General features: G+C 45.1%; 1 protein-coding gene across 3 annotated transcripts in view; it reads right to left on the bottom strand.

The window, feature by feature from the left end:
- Positions 1–15,243: 15,243 nt before the first annotated feature.
- OSBP2 (oxysterol binding protein 2) overlaps positions 15,244–18,173 on the bottom strand; it is a 145,254-nt gene continuing 142,324 nt past the window's right edge. For 2 of the 3 annotated variants that reach the window (XM_024767995.1, XM_024767994.1), the window contains 2 exons: positions 16,291–16,517; positions 15,244–16,024 (listed from right to left, as the gene is read on the bottom strand). In XM_024767995.1, coding sequence (XP_024623763.1) covers positions 15,882–16,024; positions 16,291–16,517 — 370 coding nt within the window. In that variant the 3' untranslated portion in view covers positions 15,244–15,881. Of the gene's footprint in view, positions 16,025–16,285; positions 16,518–18,173 lie in introns of all 3 variants that reach the window. The other variant, XM_024767996.1, reaches the window with a different exon arrangement.

Genomic DNA, 18,173 nt, shown 5'->3' with positions numbered 1-18,173 from the left:
GAGACTCTGATTCTTTGAATCTTCCTCCCTACGTTTATAAATATTTATTTTTTAAAAGAAACAAGATGCTGTGCCTGCTGTGAGACCATACATTTTTTTTGGTGACTCTTGGGCAGAGAACAGAAGCAGGATGCCAAGTCTGAGCTGCTTCTCTTGGCTTCTGGCTCCTCAAGATGTGGTGAATCCAGTGCTGTTTGGAAGTTGGGGAGGCTCCAGGGGCAAGGCTGGGGGAGGGGCAGGGCCCCCCAGGCTGGTGCTCCCCCAGGATCTCCAATCCAGGGGATCCCCACAGGGCCACGGTCAGGAGGAGGCTCAGCGCTGAGCAGCTCCCTGTCTCGTGGCTCCTCCTTCAGGTTGGGGATGTGAGTGGTGGCCCAAGTGGTCAGTCTTGGCTGTGGCACCGTCCAGACAGCTTGGGGAAGAAAGATCCTCCTGTTCAACTTCCCCATCCACCACCTAAGTTCTCCCTGCTGGAGAACTAACAGTGGACAGTGAGGTTTCCTGCCTCAAAAACTTGAGTGGACAGATCCGACTCTGGTCAGACTGCTGACCTGGGTAACACACTGAATGTTTGAATTCCAAAGGATTCCTTTTACGAAAGGACCATGTGTGTGAAGGAGCCCCTGTGCTGGTTGGTGGCGGCCTCGTCTGTGGGTGTGGCAGGGTCCTAGGGAGCACACCTTCCTCAATGGTCCCAGCCATCTGGAGAGCCTGGCGCTGCTTTTTCTCTTACTGCGTTCCCCCTGTCTGGCCCCACCAGGCCCAGTCAAGGTCCCTGCTTTGGGGCAGATGGGAGGAGGGGGTCACTGAGCCACAGGGACTCCAGAGGTGGCTCTGCAGGAAGCACACCATGTCTTCCTTCCCGCCTGGTCACAGCCTCATACAGCTGTGTCCCTCAACTTCTCAGGGTCAAAGACAAAGGCAAGAGTTGCTGAATTTTCTCTTTAATGGCCATTGGAAAAATTCTGGTTTGATTTCTCCCAACTCTCTTCATCCCTCTTTATTTGGGGACTTTGGGTTTTCTGAAGGCACAAGAACTATGGTCTTGTGCCACTGGTCTGCAATTCAGACCTCTCGGTGTGTTTCCAGCATCTACCCACCTCTGGTCAGCAGTGGCCACGTGCTGCCCTGTGAAGACTCCAGTAGCCTGGGAAGCGCTGGTGAGGGAGGCAGGCCCCATGGGAATCGGAGGTCTTTACCCACTTGTGCACGTGGCCGGAAGCACCTGTGACTTGTGGGTTTGGGACTTCTCCAAACCACATCCCTGGGCAAGGGCTCTTTGGGGGAAATACCACTCAGAGAGGCCCTGACCTCTTCCTCTGAAGATTCGCTAAGAGTCTTAGGGCTTCTTGAGCTGGTGGTTCCTCTCCTGTCCAGCTCGCTCTTTTCATCACAGGCAGCATATGGTCCATTTTTGTCCCCAAACCTGCTGTTTTAATCTAAGTGCAAGCTGGTTCTGCATTTTTACCAGAGGGTAATACTCAAGTTTTTTATTTACATACCTGTAATCGAAATGCAATACTATAAACTTTCACTGGTGAGACTCCTGAACTCAGTCTGTTTTCTTCTCTTAGTAAAATCCAGCACCTTCCTCCTCTTCATTCTTTCCACCACTGTGGCTTTAAACTGTCTTCAGATTCTTCCTCATCTCCACCACCTTGTCTTATGTCTTCACTCTCCTGGACACCCATAGAAACTGAAATACTGAATTTCTTAAACATTTTAGCTTCAACTTCTGGGCGTTCCCACTTTGCTGTTTAAATCCAACCACAGCTGTGCTGAATGCAGCCTGCTTCCAGGCAGAGTCCTTCCATTCTGGGTGGGAAGATAAGATGCAGGGGTTCCTGCCCCTTCCTTGTCCTGGATAACTAACCTGCTTGGAATTGTCTAAAACTTGGGAGAAGAAGATGGTCTGGTGGGGCTGTGGCAGGAAGGTCCTGAGTTCAAGGCGGCAAGAAGGTGAATGAGTGCAGCGACCCTTGTTTTTAAGGAGTGGGAGGGATGGGGACTTTTGTGTTTTGTTTTTATTCTCCAAGTGACACATGCATATGGTAAAAATTCAAACAGTACGAAAGGCTAGACCATGAAAAGCAAGGCTCCCTCCTCCCCAACCCCCCACCCCCCAATGCTCACTTTCCCTGGAAAGAGTATCCGTCCTGAGCACACAACTACACATCTACTGTTCTGTTTCTGCCTGTTTCTCACTTAGTAAATCTTGGGACTTGTTTCTGAAGAGCTCACATGGATCTACTTTATTCTTCTGAACAACCACATAGCATTTCATTATCTTGGATGTACTGTCATTTAGTGGTCCCATTTATAGAGATTTTGGTTTTTAATGTTTATGAAAAGTGCTGTGATGAGTGTGTGTGGGTATACATGTGTACTTAATCGTTAACTCAGATCTGGGTTTATACAGGGTTAAGATTCAAAGAGAGAAATGGCTTGTTAGATGGTGGATGCATTAAAAATTCTAAGATACATTCCAGAAAAGACTTCCCAATTTCAATTCCCACCAACAGTATATTCCTTGCCCCCTACCCCCACTTGCCTGTCTGTAGTCTCTTCCATCTGAACTGTTTACTAATCTGAAAGGTGAAAAGTGATGGATTTTTGAGTTGGTTTGAATTAATTTACGTGAGATTGAACATCTTTGTTGGCCGGTTGTGTTTCTCTGGGACACAGCTGTAGTTCTAAGTCTTGGGGTAGGGACTTTGTAAATCAGATGAAAAACAAGGGGCAAGTCCTCAGGGAAATGTTCACCTTATATCACCCCTCAGCCCCTAAGTGTCCCATGGATTTAGCATTACAAACCCCACATCAATACTGTATTACTAGGACAGGACAAGGGTTTGACATTGTTTACCAAAGGAAGGCATAGGTTAATAGGCTGAGAGAAACTTCTCTGCTTCCTCCTGTGAGTGGCACTGCTTTTTGGCTCCTCTTGTTGGGTCTAGTTCCCCTTGAAAGACATGACTGTCTTTTAGACCCGTGGTTCAAGCAGCACTGGGCAAGCATCCACAGCTCTACAGACCAATCCGTGTTAAGACTGATAGAGCTCAAACCTTTCCCTTTTACACAGAACACAAGATTTGGTCTGAGCGGGCTGTGCCTCCACTGGCTACTCGTCCCCGATGTAAGGCTGTCCTGCATCTGGGCCAGGCTGTAAGGGCCCCGCTGGCAGTTGCCTAGATGCCTGAAACAGCCTCAAAATTCCACTGGAGGATTCTGCCCTTGGCTGGAGATGGAACCTCTGAGGCTTCCTTTGGAATGGCCACATTGCTCTTGGTTCCTGAGAAGGTGGACAGCCAGCTTGGCCACGGGAGGCAGAGCTACAAAAGAACATGCGTTCTCTGCTGCCATGTTTGAGGCCTCCGGCTGTCCTCAGCACTGCTGGGGGCACCCTCTCCATAGTGAGCAAGACACAGACTGGACAGAGGAAGGGCCTGGCGAGGGACAATCCCACTCAGGAATGAGCCCAAATGTTGCCAAGCCTGTTTTTCAGTCTGGCAGTTTTCATGGCAGTAACTTGGAATGTGCCAGGCCCAACTAGGACCCCTGGTGGATCCTGCATAAATTTCCTTTTTTCAGCTCACAAGGCTTCAGACAAATCACTGCCCACCCTGGGTCCCCTTTTCTTCCTCTAAAATAAAGGCGTTGGATGACGGTAGAAGTTTTCTGGCTTACTAAGTCGTAGTTCTCCACCAGAAATCTATCCAGAGGCCCATATAGACGGTTGGAATGGGGCCCCAAAGCCCTTGCTGCCCTGACCCCCTTATCTTTGCTTACAAGATTCACTGGCCCCACCTGCTGCCTGTAGGTCTTCCACAACCTACTCATTGGCCCTCGTGGGGTGTTACCCTATGGCCTTTTGGCCTCCGAGGTGAGGAGGGCGGGTCTTCCATCCAGCCGCCTTCGGTCCGCAAAGCAGGTTGCCCCTGCTACTGCTTGGGGCTCGGGCTTTCTCAGCAGCTTCCAGCCAGGGCCTGGAGATAGGGGAGCCCATGCCACTGAGGCCAACCTGGACCAGGGACAGGGGAAGGGTCTGACAGACACATCCCTCCTTTCTTGTCCCCTCTGGACTCTGCTGAGATGCTTCCACGGGACTCTGGGGCCACTTCCTGCCCGAGCAACTGCAGTTCTTGGGAAGCTGTGGGCAGCTCTAACCCACAACTTTGAATTTACGGTCCTTTCTTCCCCACTTCCTACTCTGTTTAAGCTCTGGGTTCTCACTCCCCTACCCAGTTCCCCACCATTTAAGCCAGTCTGGCACTAGCCGGGTTTGGGGGCACTGCGATGCGAGGAGAACCCCTAATTGTCAGAAGGAAGAGTTTTGAGTTTCTTACGCTAAATCATCAGCTACCATAACACAGCACAAGCCCGGGAACTGGCTGCAAACTCTCACCTGGCCCAGAGGACACGTGCAGGACCCGGCCCTCGGCCATCTCTCTCCGGAGGCTCTGTGGGTATCCAACGCTCAGTCCCATCCGGGCGCCTGCCTTCTCCCAGGTCGCCAACGGTTGCGGGAGGCGGAGAGCACCCCTCTCACCCTCCTCCAGACCCTCAAGGCAGGCGCGCAATGGCGCCTGCGCGGTGCAGCGGCCTGGCACGTGTTCTGCGCCCAGCGCATGCGCCCTGGGAACGTCACGAGCCTGCCTACGTGCCCGAGCCCGGGTGGGCGGGCGTCCGAGCCTCAGACGGCGTGAGGGTAGGGAGTTGTGAGCAAACCCGGGTGTACAAGGCCCGCCCGGGGCCCAGCTTGGGGACGGAGGCCTCGAGGGTCCCACATCCTAGGGCCAGCGGAGGGAAGGCCTAGGGTATCCAGTGTCCGGCTCAGACCCCAAGCAGAGAAGTGGGGAATTTTTTCCGCTGGAGTCTGCGTATTAAGCCCGGGCACAGGTGAAACCTTTTACCCTGTAGTTTTCCAACGTTTTGTGGTCACTACAGAAAACTTTTTGGTATAGATGTCCTTGATGGTGTGGTGCTTTTACGTCTGCAAGATAGAGGACCTGGGAAGGAAGCTGCATGTTTTTTTTTGTTTTTTGGGTTTTTTTGCGGTACGCGGGCCTCTCACAGCTGTGGCCTCTCCCGTTGCGGAGCACAGGCTCCAGAAGCGTAGGCTCAGCGGCCATGGCTCACGGGTCCAACCGCTCCGCGGCATGTGGGATTCTCCCGGACCGGGGCACGAACCTGTATCCCCTGCATCGGCAGGCGGACTCTCAACCACTGCGCCACCAGGGAAGCCTGAAGCTGCATGTTTTACATTTTGAAATACCCTTTCCAGGTAATTTCCCCTTAAGGTCCAGCCCGCTGACTCTCGGGACCTGAGGCCTCTTGGGTTTCACGACCTCGGCTCACAACTTGCTTTTCTGCTGGTTTGTCTGTCCTTGGCCTGGTTTATGGTGTTTCTTGAAAGGTTTTGGGGTTTCCTATCATGTTTAAGAAAGTCCTTCCCCCTCTACTCACCTGCAAACATTCTCTTGCATTTTGTTGCATTGTATTAAAGTTTTTTGTGTCAGCCTCCACTCCCTGTGGGAAATACTTTAGTATCTGCGTTTAGGCAGGAGTCAGACTTTGGTTTTGGTTTTTCCAGATGGAAATTCACTTATGCCACACCCGTTTCTTAAACGAACCACCTAGGTCATTATTTATATTCATTCTATTTGGTTTTGGACCTGTTGGGCTTGAGATGACCCTTACATATGTCAAGGGAGACAGTCTGTTACCAGCTGGACAGGCGATTCCGACGCGAGGGGTGAGGTCCTAGCTGAAACTAGCTTTGGGGGCGTCATTAGCATCTAGATGGATCAATCTCCCTCGCTGTTTTTCTTATTAAAATAGTTTTCCAGGCTATTCTTAGAATTTCTTCTCTCATGAAATTTAAAATCACGTAATCCAATTCTCTCCTGTCCCTACCCGCCTCCACAACAAGTTCCATCGGGATTTAAATTATGATTGCATTAAATTTAGATGTAAGTTATGGGAGAGTTGACATTTTTATGATTTTAAATCTCCCTAGACGATACGAAATGGTTTTCCATTTGTTTGACTCCTTTTAGATCTTCCAATAAGATTTTATTTCTTCATATGTGTTGTGTAACTTTCTCATTTTATTCCTGTTTTATGTTATTTGTCACTATTGTGAATGGAATTTCCCCCATCTCTATTCCTGATTATTAATATATAGAAAAGCAAATTGTTTAATATAATTTATTTTCTATCTTATAAACTCTGGTAGTTTTCAAAATAAACTTGTATTTTTAGATAAAATGTGCAAATTTGCCAGTATGCCAGTTTTAATTGCCGAACCTCTGAAACAGTGTTGAATAATTAATTATCCAGGTCTTTTTTCTGATGAGGATGGAAATCCACATGTTAGGGTTGAGCAGAATATTGTCTGTTGGTTTTGGTGACTGGTCTTTAAAGTGTGGAAAGAGTTTTTTCTGTTTTTGTTGATGCTGTTGTCTTGTTTTTTAAACTTGGGGCTTCTGGGATGAAGCCGTGGCTGCCAATCTTGTCTGAGTTGAGCACCAGGGGGCACCAGTTACACAGAATGAAATGTGGGTTGTGAGGCCCCCATCCCCATCTCCCATTGTCAAATGCCTTTTCAGCATCTATTGATAAAATCATATGGGGTTTTTCTCCTTTAAGCTACTGTTTTAGGGATTATTCTTATTAGGCATTGAGCAGCTACAAAAGAATACTGTATAAAATATTTATATCAAGTGGCTCTAAAGGATATGCTTTCTCAGCGGATTCTGGGTTTTCTGGAATTGGTTCTACTAATCTGATTAGAGGTACATATTACTCTATTTTCACTAATAAAGAGAACATTGGTAGCCCATGGGCAGGTGCAGCATTAGAGATGCACAAAATATCACCATTGGGATCTGTTAACAAATATATATATATATATATATATGGTAAGAAAAAAAAGCAGTGTACATCCATCACCTGGTTTAAGAAAACACATTATTATTACTTTATAATCCCTGTGTGCCCCTCCTGGGTCCTTTCCCCTTTCTTCCTTGCTCAGCGGTAACCACAAACCTGAATTCTGTGTTTATCTTTTCTTTGCTCTTCTTATACTTTTACCATGTTGGTTTGTATTTCTAAATAATTGCTTTGTTTTGCATGTTGTTTTTTTGTTGTTTTTTTTTTTCCAGCATGCGGGCCTCTCACTGCTGTGGCCTCTCCTGTCGCGGAGCACAGGCTCCGTATACGGAGGCTCAGTGGCCATGGCTCACGGGCCCAGCCGCTCTGCGGCATGTGGGATCTTTCCGGACTGGGGCACGAACCTGTGTCCCCCGCATCAGCAGGCGGACTCTCAACCACTGCGCCACCAGGGAAGCCCTGTTTTGCCTGTTTTTGAACTTAAATGGACATAACTTTTTTAAAAAAATACATTATTTAGTTTTGGCTGCGTTGCGTCTTTGTTGTTGTACGCGGGCTTTCTCTAGTTGCGGTGAGTGGGCTTCTCATGGCGATGGCTTGTCTTTGTTGTGGAGCACAGGCTCTAGGCACGCAGGCTTCAATAGTTGTGGCACACAGGGGCTCAGTAGTTGTGGTTTGCGAGCTCTAGAGCACAGGTTCGGAAGTTGTGGCGCACGGGCTTAGTTTCTCTGTGGCATGTGGGATCTTCCCAGACCAGGACTCCAACCCATGTCCCCTGCATTGGCAGGCAGATTCGTTACCACTCTGCCACCAGGAAGTCCCGGACATAACATTTTATTTACTATTCTGCAATTTGTTTTCTTTTCAATATTATGTTCCAGAAATTTACTCATGTTGTTGAGTGTAGCTGTAATTTATTCATCTTCACTAGTGTATCGTAGTGCTGAATATTATACAGTAATAAAAACAAATTACACCTACAGTGGAACATACCACAGTTTAAAAAATCCGTGTCTCTATGACTGGCATTTGGGTTGTTTCTAGCTTTTTGCTATTACATTACATCTGTGGACATTCATGTTTATGTCTCCTGTTACATGCATAATCCTTGAAGACTTGCTGCATCATAGGCCATGCCCATTTCAACTTTACTAGATAATGCCAAATTCTTTTCAGAAGCAGTTGTATCAATTTACATGCCCATTGGCACTAAGTGCTTCATTCCTCTACTTCCTCACCTACACTTGATATTGCTAGATTTGATTTGTTTTTTGCCATTCTGAAGGGTGTGTAGTGTTATCTCATTATGGTTTAATTTGCATTAACCTGATGTCTAATGTGGTTGAGCATCTTTTCATGTCTATTGACTGTTTGAATTTCTTCTTTGATAAAGTGTTCAATACTTTTTCCCATTTTTCTACTCTCTTGTCTTCTTTTTATTGATTTGTATTTTTGTATATTCTAGATACAAGATCCTTATAAGTTATCTGTGTTGCAAAAATCTTCCACTCTTCGGCATACTTTTTTTTAACTCTCTTTTTATAGTCTTTTGATGAGACGTTCTTAATTTTTTTTTTAAATTTTCTTGAATGAGGTCTTAGTTGCGGCAGGTGAGCTCCTTAGTTGTGGCAGGCGGGCTCCTTAGTTGTGGCACGTGGGTTCATTAGTTGCAGCTTGTCGGCTCCTTAGCTGTAGCATGTGGGCTCCTTAGTTGTGACACATGGGCTCCTTAGTTCAGGCTCACTGGCTCCTTCGTTGTGGCATGTAAACTCTTAGGTTCAGCATGCATGTGGGATCTAGTTTCCCGAGCAGGGATCGAACATGGGCCCCTGGAGCACTGAGTCTTATCCACTGTGCCACCAGGGAAGTCCCTCTTAATTTTAATATAGACTAATTTATCAGTCTTTTACTGTTTGCATTTTTTGTAACTTATTTAAGAAATCCTTCCCTATCCTGAGGTCATGAAGATACTGTTTTGTAGTGTCTTCTAAAGTGTTTATAGTTTTGTCTTTCACATATAGACCTTTAATCCACCTGAAATTGCCTTTTGTGTATGGTATGAGGTAGAGCTCCAGTTCCTTCCTGATTGTCCTTACACCCCTTATTGAAAAGTCTTACCTTTCTCATTAATCTACAGCGCAGCCTCTCTTGTATATCGAATGTTCATATATGTATGAATCTGTTTCTGAATTTTTATTCAGTTACATTTGTTGTTTCTCTATGCCAATACCACACTGATTTATTTATTATAGTTTTACAATAAGTTTTGGTATCTAGTAGAGCTGGTCTTGCCACTTTTTCTGCTTCAAGAGTGTCTTGACTATTCTTGGTCCTTTGCATTTCCATATAAATTTTAGAATCATTTTATCAAGCTCCATGAGAAAAGCTATAGGGGTTTCATTGGAATTGATTGTATGTCATCAGTTTGAGAAGAATTGATATCTTTATAAGCCTCCAAACCATGAAGATGGTATAACTCTCCATTAATTTAGATCTTTCTTTAGTGTCTTTCAAGAAAGTATTGTGATTTTCCCTTCAGAAGTCTTGTATGTCCTTTGTTACTATGTATGTACCTACATATCCTAGGTATCTGATGATTTTTGATGCTACTGTAAATAATAGTTTTAAAATTTTTATTTCCTCACAGTTTGTTGCTAGTAAATAAAAATGTAATTGATTTCTATATATTGATGATTCTATTTTATCTTTAGATTCTTTTGGATTTTCTATGATACATCATCTGGGAGCAGTGATAATTTTGCCAGTTCTCATACCTCATATATTTTTCTTGCCTTGTTGCATTGGCTAGGACTGCCAATACAGTGTTGAATGTAAAGGGTAAAAATGGGTATCTTTTGTTCTCTATCTCACAGAGAAAGCTTTTTTCCCCTTTGGTAGATATCATTCATCAGATTAAGGAAGTTTCTTTCTATTCCTATTTTTAAGCATTTTTTTCCTTTTAAATATCATTGATGCATGTTGAATTTTTTCTCAAGTGTTTTCTGCATCCATTGAGATGACCATTCAGTGTTCTCCTTTAATTTGTTAACATGGTGAATTACATTGGTTAGTTTTTCATAGGCTAAACCTTGCACTTCTGGAGTGATTATAATTTTTCTATATTGCTAATTTGTTAATATTTTGTTTTGAATTGTACCAGCATGTGAGTGACACTAGTTTGTGATTTTCCTTTCTTGTACTGTCCTTGTTAGGTTTTGGTGACCAGGTTATACTAGCCTCAAGAAATGAGTTGGGGAGTATCCCTCTTGGGATAGTTTCTGTAAGGTTGGTTAGTCCTTGGTCAGTTGTGTCTGGAGTTTTGTGTGTATATGTGTGGGGAGATTTTTTAACTGACTGACTTTTTAAAAGGTTGTAATACTATTCAGGTTTTTCTAATTTTTGAGTCAGTTTTAAGTTTTATTTTTCTAGAATTTTATCTCAGTTTTCAAAGATGTGGTTACAGAGTTATTCACAATACCCTTAAAATATCTGTAGCATCTCTATGTCCTCTTTTCATTCCAAATATTGTTTTTTGGGTTCATCCATTTCCTCTTTCCATTTTCCTTATCATTAAAGTTTGTCAGTTTTAGTTTTTCCAAGAATCAACCTCAGCTTTCTTGGTCCTTTCTATTATGTTTGTTTTCTCTTTCATTAATTTCTGATCTTCATTTCCTTATGTGTCCTTTGGGTTTATCCTAATGTTCATTTTCCTACTCAAATTGGATGTTTAGCTCATTATTTAGCCTTTATTCTTTTACAACATGAGCTTTTAGGCTCTAAATTTCCCTCTAAGTACAGCTTTATCTATGTCCTATAAGTTTATGTATATAATATTTTAATTTTTAATTGTATTTTCTGATTTTTGATTTCTTCTTTGATCCATGAGTTATTTTAAAAGTATGTATCTTTTTTTTTTTTTTTTTTTTTGCGTTACGCGGGCCTCTCACCATTGTGGCCTCTCCTGCTGCAGAGCAGAGGCTCCGGACGTGCAGGCTCAGCAGCTATGGCTCACAGGCCCAGCCGCTCCGTGGCATGTGGGATCCTCCCGGACCAGGGCACGAACCCATGTCCCCTGCATCGGTAGGTGGACTCTCAACCACTGTGCCACCAGGGAAGCCCTAAAAGCATATTTCTTAATGTTCAAACATGGTTGCTTTTTCTAATTATCTTTTCGTTATTGATTTTGAACTTTCATTGTGATCTGAGAATGTGGTCTGTATGCCAGTCCTTTGAAATTTGCTGAGGCTTGACAACTGGCCCAAGTATGTGGCTAATATTCATAAATGTTCTGTGTGCATTTCAAAAATATGTATTTTGCAGTTATGTGTAATTCCCTGTATGTGCCTGTTACCAGATGTTAATTGTGTTGTTTGAACCCTTGCTGATATTTTTGGTCTGTCTGAGCTCTCATTACTGGGAGAGAGATGTTAAAATCTTCCATTATGATTGTGAATTTATCTATTTCTCCTTCTGATTGTGTCCATTTTACTTTATTTTGAGATATTACTAGGTGCCTGTGAGTTTTAGAACTCTATGAATTTTACTTTTTATCATTATAAAGTGGCTTTTTAAATTTTCTACCCTTGATCATAGCCAAAAGGCCAAGAAGTGATTGCTTTTTTTATTTTCTGAAAGTTGACATCTAGTAATATTTTTTGTCTCAAAGTCTGTCTTGTCTGTGTACTTATGTTTTAGGTGTTTTCTTGTAACTAGCATATAGTGGGATTTTGTTTTTATTTGATATTTTTTGTTCTTACCCAAAGCATTTGTTTAAATTTTGTGTAATTATTGATATATTGGTTAACTTATTTCCATCTTATTTTTAAATTTTTATTCCAGCTTATCTGCATTCCTTTTTCCTCTCCTTTCCTGCTTTCTTTTAGATTGACTGAAAATTTCTCCCCCACATACGGTGTTTTTCCTCCGTTTTTGAAATTTAGTATTCCTATTCCTCTATATGTTTTACATAATATTGGGTTGGCCAAAAAGTTCGTTTGGGTTTTTCAGTAAGATGTGGGAAAATCCGAATGACCAGTCCAATACTTATCAAAGTCTAACTCCATAAGCCATTTAATTTTTAAAAATATTTATTTGTTTGGCTGTGCCAGGTCTTAGTTGCGGCATGTGGGATCTTTTGGTTGTGGCAGGCGGCCTCTTAGTTGCGGCATGTGGTCTCTTAGTTGCAGCCTGTGGACTCTTAGTTGCGGCATGCATGTGGGATCTACTTCCCTGCCCAGGGATCAAACCCAGGCCCACTGCATTGGGAGCATGGAGTCTTAGCCACTGGACCACCAGGGAAGTCCCAGTATTGTTTTAATAAGACATTTTGTTAATGTCGTATTTTCCTTTGGTTCCTGAAAGATATTTTCACTAGGAATATTAACATCTTCTCTTCTACTTTGGAGATATCACTTCATTGTCTTCTGACTTTCTTTGGTGGTCAGAAGACAGTGAACTCTCTAATCAATGCTCTTTCAAGGTATCCCCCACCCAAGTTTGGCTCCTTTTAAAATTTTGTTGTTTTAAAGGTCTTGCGATTTCGCTATATTGTATTTAGCTGTGGATGTCTTTTTATTTACCCTGACAAGGATTTGTTGGAATTGACTCTGTATATTGGTGTTTCTTGTCAAAAGTTAATTTTTTAGTCATTAACTCTTAAAAGATTGCTTCTGTTCCATTTTGATTGGACACACGTGGGATCTTCTCACTTTATCCTCCATGTCTCTTAATTTCATTTTTACACTTTTCACCTCTTTGTGTGTCTGTGTTGCTTTCTGGATAATTTCCACAGACCTCACTTCCATGTCACCAATACTCTCTTCATGTGTAATCTGCTATAAAATTATTCATTGTTTTTAGTGATTTTTTTCAATTTCTGCAAGTTCTTTAGTATTTTTGAATGCTTTTTACTCATTTTCAAGCCACCTTTCTGTTTCTAGAAATATATTAAACATGCTTATTTTATATGTGTCTGTTAATTTTACTATATTGAGTAGTTTTGTTACATCTGATTCTGCTGTTATTTCTGTCGGCCATTGCTTATGCCAATGTATGTTGTATTTCCTTGTGTGTTTGGAGATGTTATACTGTGAGCTGCTCGTTTCCCTTTCATCTTCACATCTGGGGTTCCATAAGGTCTGGAATGAAGGGGAGAACCTTTAGAGAGGATTTGTTTCTCTCATGTGACGGGGGACATTGCCAATTTGGGACCGTGCTGTATTCTCTACTAGAGGTTTTATTGGATCATCCTGATAGCATGTATTTGGGCTGTGAAGCCAAGTGAGGGTCTGCTCCTGATTACAAATTCTTAGGGGATTTTTTTTTCTGCTCTGCTTATGACTAACCTTTAAGACAAGCAATTTTCCTTGTATTATTCTTGATTCACCATTATATTGAAGGTATATTGAAGGTATAGCCCTTTGGGGGCCCAGCTTGAGGGAGATTATCTCAAACTGGATGCCCTATATCAGGCAGGTCATTTGAGGCAGTGAAAACTTAGGCTCAGTGGGCTCAGTAAATGCCAGTGAGAAGCAGACTTCAGAGCTCTTATCTCCCCAGGTTTCCACATCCACTTAATTTTTGGCCTGAGGATTCCTTATATCCATTACAGCTCATGGATGCGTTTAAGGTGTTTTAAAATTTTATCCAACATGTCTAGTTTTCCACAAAGAAGGATAATCCAGGCATTTAGTCTACCATCCAGAAGAAGTCCCTCTTGAACTAGTTGGTACAATGAATGATTTACAACTAAAAGCTTCCCGATTTTGACCCATTCTTGCATTACTGTGTAAAACCAACTTGGGCATATGTTTACCAATTTGGGGTATCAGTTTTTTGTATGTGGCTGGATTCTATTTGCTGTTGTCATATTTGGATATATGAAAATTCTATTCTTATATTCCATTCCCTCCCCTGGCAGATCCTCCACTGCCTGCCTCCTGGGTCAGGGCTATCCTGGGGTTGCCTCACCCCATGCCCTTCTCTCCAGTGAGGGCTGTCCCTCCAGCACCTCGGCAGGGACTCACCAGTGCCTGCCTCCCCACAGATGGGAAAGTTAAGGCTCTGGAAGGAGTTGTACGGTACCAGCCTTGGATCCCACAGCATTGGGGTGTTGGGACAGGTGGCTAGAGCCTGGCTCTGATGCCCCTGTGGTGCCCTGCCCCACTCCATCCTGTCACCTGGAAGTGCTGGCAGTGGGAGGAGGACCCACTGGGCCAGATCAGCCACCCTTGTTCGGGTCCCAGGAGCTAGTGATCCAAGTTGCTTGAGGTCAGGTCATGGTCACTGAGCAACCCTAGACCTCACCAGGGCCAGTGTTCCCTGTGGAGAGTGGTGAGGGCCTTGGCCTGGCCTCAGGCCAAACTGTGACTCTCCAGTAGGTGCCACCTCAGCCCTCTGCAGCTTTCCTGGCCCAGACCCTGTCCCACCAGGTCTTCCATCCCCGCCCCTCCCCATCCAGACCAACCTCCCACTGCCTGCTTCTGGCGCTGAGCAGAATAGCGCCCCACACCCCTCCCCCATGCCACCTGCGGGCTGTTGCCTGCTCTCTCATGTCAGCCCTGCTCCACCCAGTCACAGACTCAGGGATGGGGCCGTGGAAAACTCCAAGATTTTTTATTACTGGTCAGAAGGTGCTCACTCACAGTTCTGAGAAAAGGAACATTGAACAGCTCTGCCGCAGGCCTCATGGGGCTGCCTGCCTGCCTGCCCACCTGCCCTCCAGTGGGCACCCTAAGGCATTTCACACGTTGGTTTTTTTTCTTTTTTTTTTTTTTTTTTAATAAAAACAAAACCAGTCCTGGAGTAGAAAGTAAAACCCTGTGATGAACTTTCAGGACCAAATTGAAGTGTGAAAGGTTGAGTAGGAGTTCTGAGGGGCTGGAACAGTGGCCACAGTGGCCCAGGCCCCCCCCCACCCCCACAGTTGGCAGAAGCCACTGGAAGGGAATCTGAGGAGAGGGCAGGGCACAGCTGACAGGAGGGCCAAACTCAGACAGGAGCACCCTGTCGTCATCATTTTTTCACTTCTACATATCATAAAAATTTAATCAAAATAGCTATTTTATATATTATAAAGAGTTCAGGGGTGCTGAGATGGGGCACCCCAGAGACGGGACTCTGGGTTCTCTGGTGCCCAGGATACCAACCGAGGCTGAGCCGAGGGTTGGTTCTTATTGCTGATTTGGGGCTGGGTTCCGTGGCAGGAACGCCTGCAGGCCTGGCCTCTGTGGGGCTGGGGAGCAGCCCCAGCATGGCCAGGGCTAGGCAGGGGCTGTTGCCCTCAAATCCACATGGCGGTCCCTCAGTGTCCCCTTCCCCACCATGCGTGGGGCTCTGGCTCCAGAGAAAACTGACTTGTGCTCTCCTGGGCCCGGTGGCCCTTGGTTCCCTTCTCTGGGGGCTCCTGGGCTCCTGGGGGGTGGGCAGCTCACATACACACGGCCTTGCTGTTTGAGCTACAAAATGCTCCCGACTCAAAGGGGTCCATCTGGCTTCCCAATGTCTTAAAAAGAAGGGGCTCTTGCCAGGACACTTCTGTGGCAAGAAAGCACACTTAGAAAGTTGTCCACCAAGTGCTATACTAAAAATATTTACTAAATACCTTGGCTGGAAAGAAATGGAGATCATTTTTTTTCTAAAAAAGTCAAAAGTGGTTCCCTGGGAGGGGGCCAGTTCCTCCCTGGGGGGCTGGTGACTGGAGCAGCCAAGGGCCCGGGCCAGCCTGCCTGAGGTGTAGAAACTGGAGCTGGGGGGCCTGATGGGGCTCAAGTCCATGATGAAGGGTCACAGGAGACCCAGGGCACCGGGGGGCTGGAAAGAACCCGGGTCAGCACTTCCTCCTTCCAAGGTGGGAGCCCCAAAAAAGTGTTATTAAAAAACATAAGAAGGAAAAGGTGGGGAGGGCAGTTGAGTACTAAATTGAGTGCATTAAATAGAAGGTGGACCAGGCTGTGCAGCCGCCTGTATTTGCAGGAGGGGGGTGGTGCTCAGAAGATGTTGGGGCACATGTGCCAGTCCTGCTTCTCCTTGGCCTCCCAGTAGCCACCCTTGTACACGCAGGCCGTCTCCCCAGTCACCGGGTCCAGCCTCTTCTCAAACCACAGCGGCACGTACACTTCGGCCTCCTTCTCTGTTGGGCGGCACAGTGGGCAGGCGGGCGGGCAGCCTGCCTCCTCCCAGCGCCCCAGAAAACCACTCCCTGTCCCCTCTCCTGCTGGCCCTCCTCCTCGCTCCTGGGGTGCCCCCCTTCTCCAGCACCCCTCCCTGCCCCCAGGGAATCCCCTCTCTCCCCCTCAGCTTCTTCCAGTCCCCTCATCTCCTCCCAGTTCCTGGGAGAACCCCATGCCCTCTCCCGCTGGCCTCACTCCCGGGGGCCCCCCTCCCCACTGGCCTCACCTTCCTCCGCACCGCAGCCCCGCGAGCAGGCCTCCAACCTCCGGCGCCGATTCACGCGCTGCTTCTCCTCCAGCCGCTGCTTCTCCGTGTTGGCCTCATCCCAGTGTCCCTTCTCCATCAGCCGCTGGTCGGGCCGCAAGCGGCTGTCGGTGGGCGCCACGCCCTCCTCGTGCTCGTTGAGGGTCAGGGCCAGCTCCGAGAAGTAGTACATGTTCTCCGCGTTGTCCCTGCGGGGCCCCATGGGGTGAGCTGCCGGGACACACTCGGCCCCCTCTCTGCTTCCCCTCCTGCATGTGCACCCCCTGAACCCCCCAAACCTGGCCTTGTGTCCACCTCGCCCTTTCCTCCCTGCACCTTGCAGCCTCCACCGACCTGCATGTTTTGCCACATTATACTTCTCTGGGAACTTGCCCCCCTTGTCCAATTTTTCATATATATCAGCCTGAAGTGTTTCATAATGTCCTCATTATTATTCCTTTAATGTGTGTGACAGCAGTGTCCTCTTTCGCATCTGTAATGTTGATGCTGTGCACCTTCTCTCTACCCAGTCATGTCAGAGGTTTGTCCGTTTTCTTCGTTGGTGGAAGATGAAACTTTGTTGATCCTATTTTAGGTTTTTCTGCTTTACTGATTTTGCTTGTATAGTCCTCCTTCTACTTTGTTGGGATTTCTTTTGCTGCTCCTTTTCTAACTTCCTGGGATGGATGCTTAGCTCAATATTTTCCCATGTCTCTTCTTTTCTAATATGTGCATTTCAAGGCTACAAATTTCACTCCAACTACTGCTTTAGCTGCATTCTACCATTTTTGTTATGTATTATTTTCATTATCATGCAGTTATACTTTCTAATTTTCATTATACTTTCTTTGTCCTATGGATTGGTTGGAAGTACATTTCTTAAGTTTATAAATATATGGTCATTTTTCTAGTCATCTTTGTTTCTAGCACACTCACTTTGGAGTCAGACAGTATACTTCGTATAATTTCATCTCTTTGAAATTTGTTTTATGGCCCAGTATATGGTCAGTTTTTGCAAACGTTCCACATGTAATCAAAGAGATTGCGTTTTCCACAGTTGTTGAGTGCAATGTTCTACAGCTGTCCTGAAGGTTCTATTGTTCAAACTTGTCCTCCAGACATTTTCTTCTGCTATCCATTACTAAAAGAAATATGTTAAAATCTCCCACTTTGGTTGTAAACTAGTCCATTTTTCCTTATATTTCTATCAACTTTTGCTGTATACATTTTGGGGCTGTTATTAGGTACAGGGTATATTCAAATTTAAAATCTTCCTGGCAAATTGAACCTTTATCATTTTGTCCCTCTTTGACCTTTTGTTTTAATGTCTGTTTTGTGATATTACTATAGCTGAAGGCAGCTTTTGTTTGGTTAGTATTTCTATGTATACATATCTTTTTCCATCCTTTTATTCCAGTCTTTATTTTATTTAGATGTATTTTTTGTAAACCACATAAAGTTTGATTTTTAAAAATTTGTCTGAAAGCTTATGGGAACACTTAATGTAATTACTAATATGTTGGATTTAAATCTATCTTATTTCGTTTTTTTCTTTTTATACTGCTTTGATACTGTGAAAGTTTTGAATTAGTCATAATACTTGGTATGTTGGTCCTTACATGGCCTGCTTGTATTTTTTTTCAATCAATTAATTAATTATTTTGGGCTGCATTGGGCCTTTGTTGCTACGCAAGGCTTTCTTTAGTTGCGGGGAGCGGGGGCTACTCTTCGTTGCCATGCACGGGCGTGTGGGCTTCACTAGTTGTGGCACACAGGCTTCAGTAGTTGTGGCTCGCAGGCTCTAGAGCACAGGCTCAGTAGTTGTGGCACATGGGCTCAGTAGTTGTGGCTCGCAGGCTCTAGAG

The sequence above is a fragment of the Neophocaena asiaeorientalis genome, unplaced genomic scaffold, assembly GCF_003031525.2.
Source record: "Neophocaena asiaeorientalis asiaeorientalis breed wild unplaced genomic scaffold, Neophocaena_asiaeorientalis_V1.1 scaffold828, whole genome shotgun sequence".
Lineage (NCBI taxonomy): Eukaryota > Metazoa > Chordata > Mammalia > Artiodactyla > Phocoenidae > Neophocaena > Neophocaena asiaeorientalis.
Note: the sequence above shows the minus strand (reverse complement) of the source record. Positions and strands in the feature narration are given on the sequence as shown.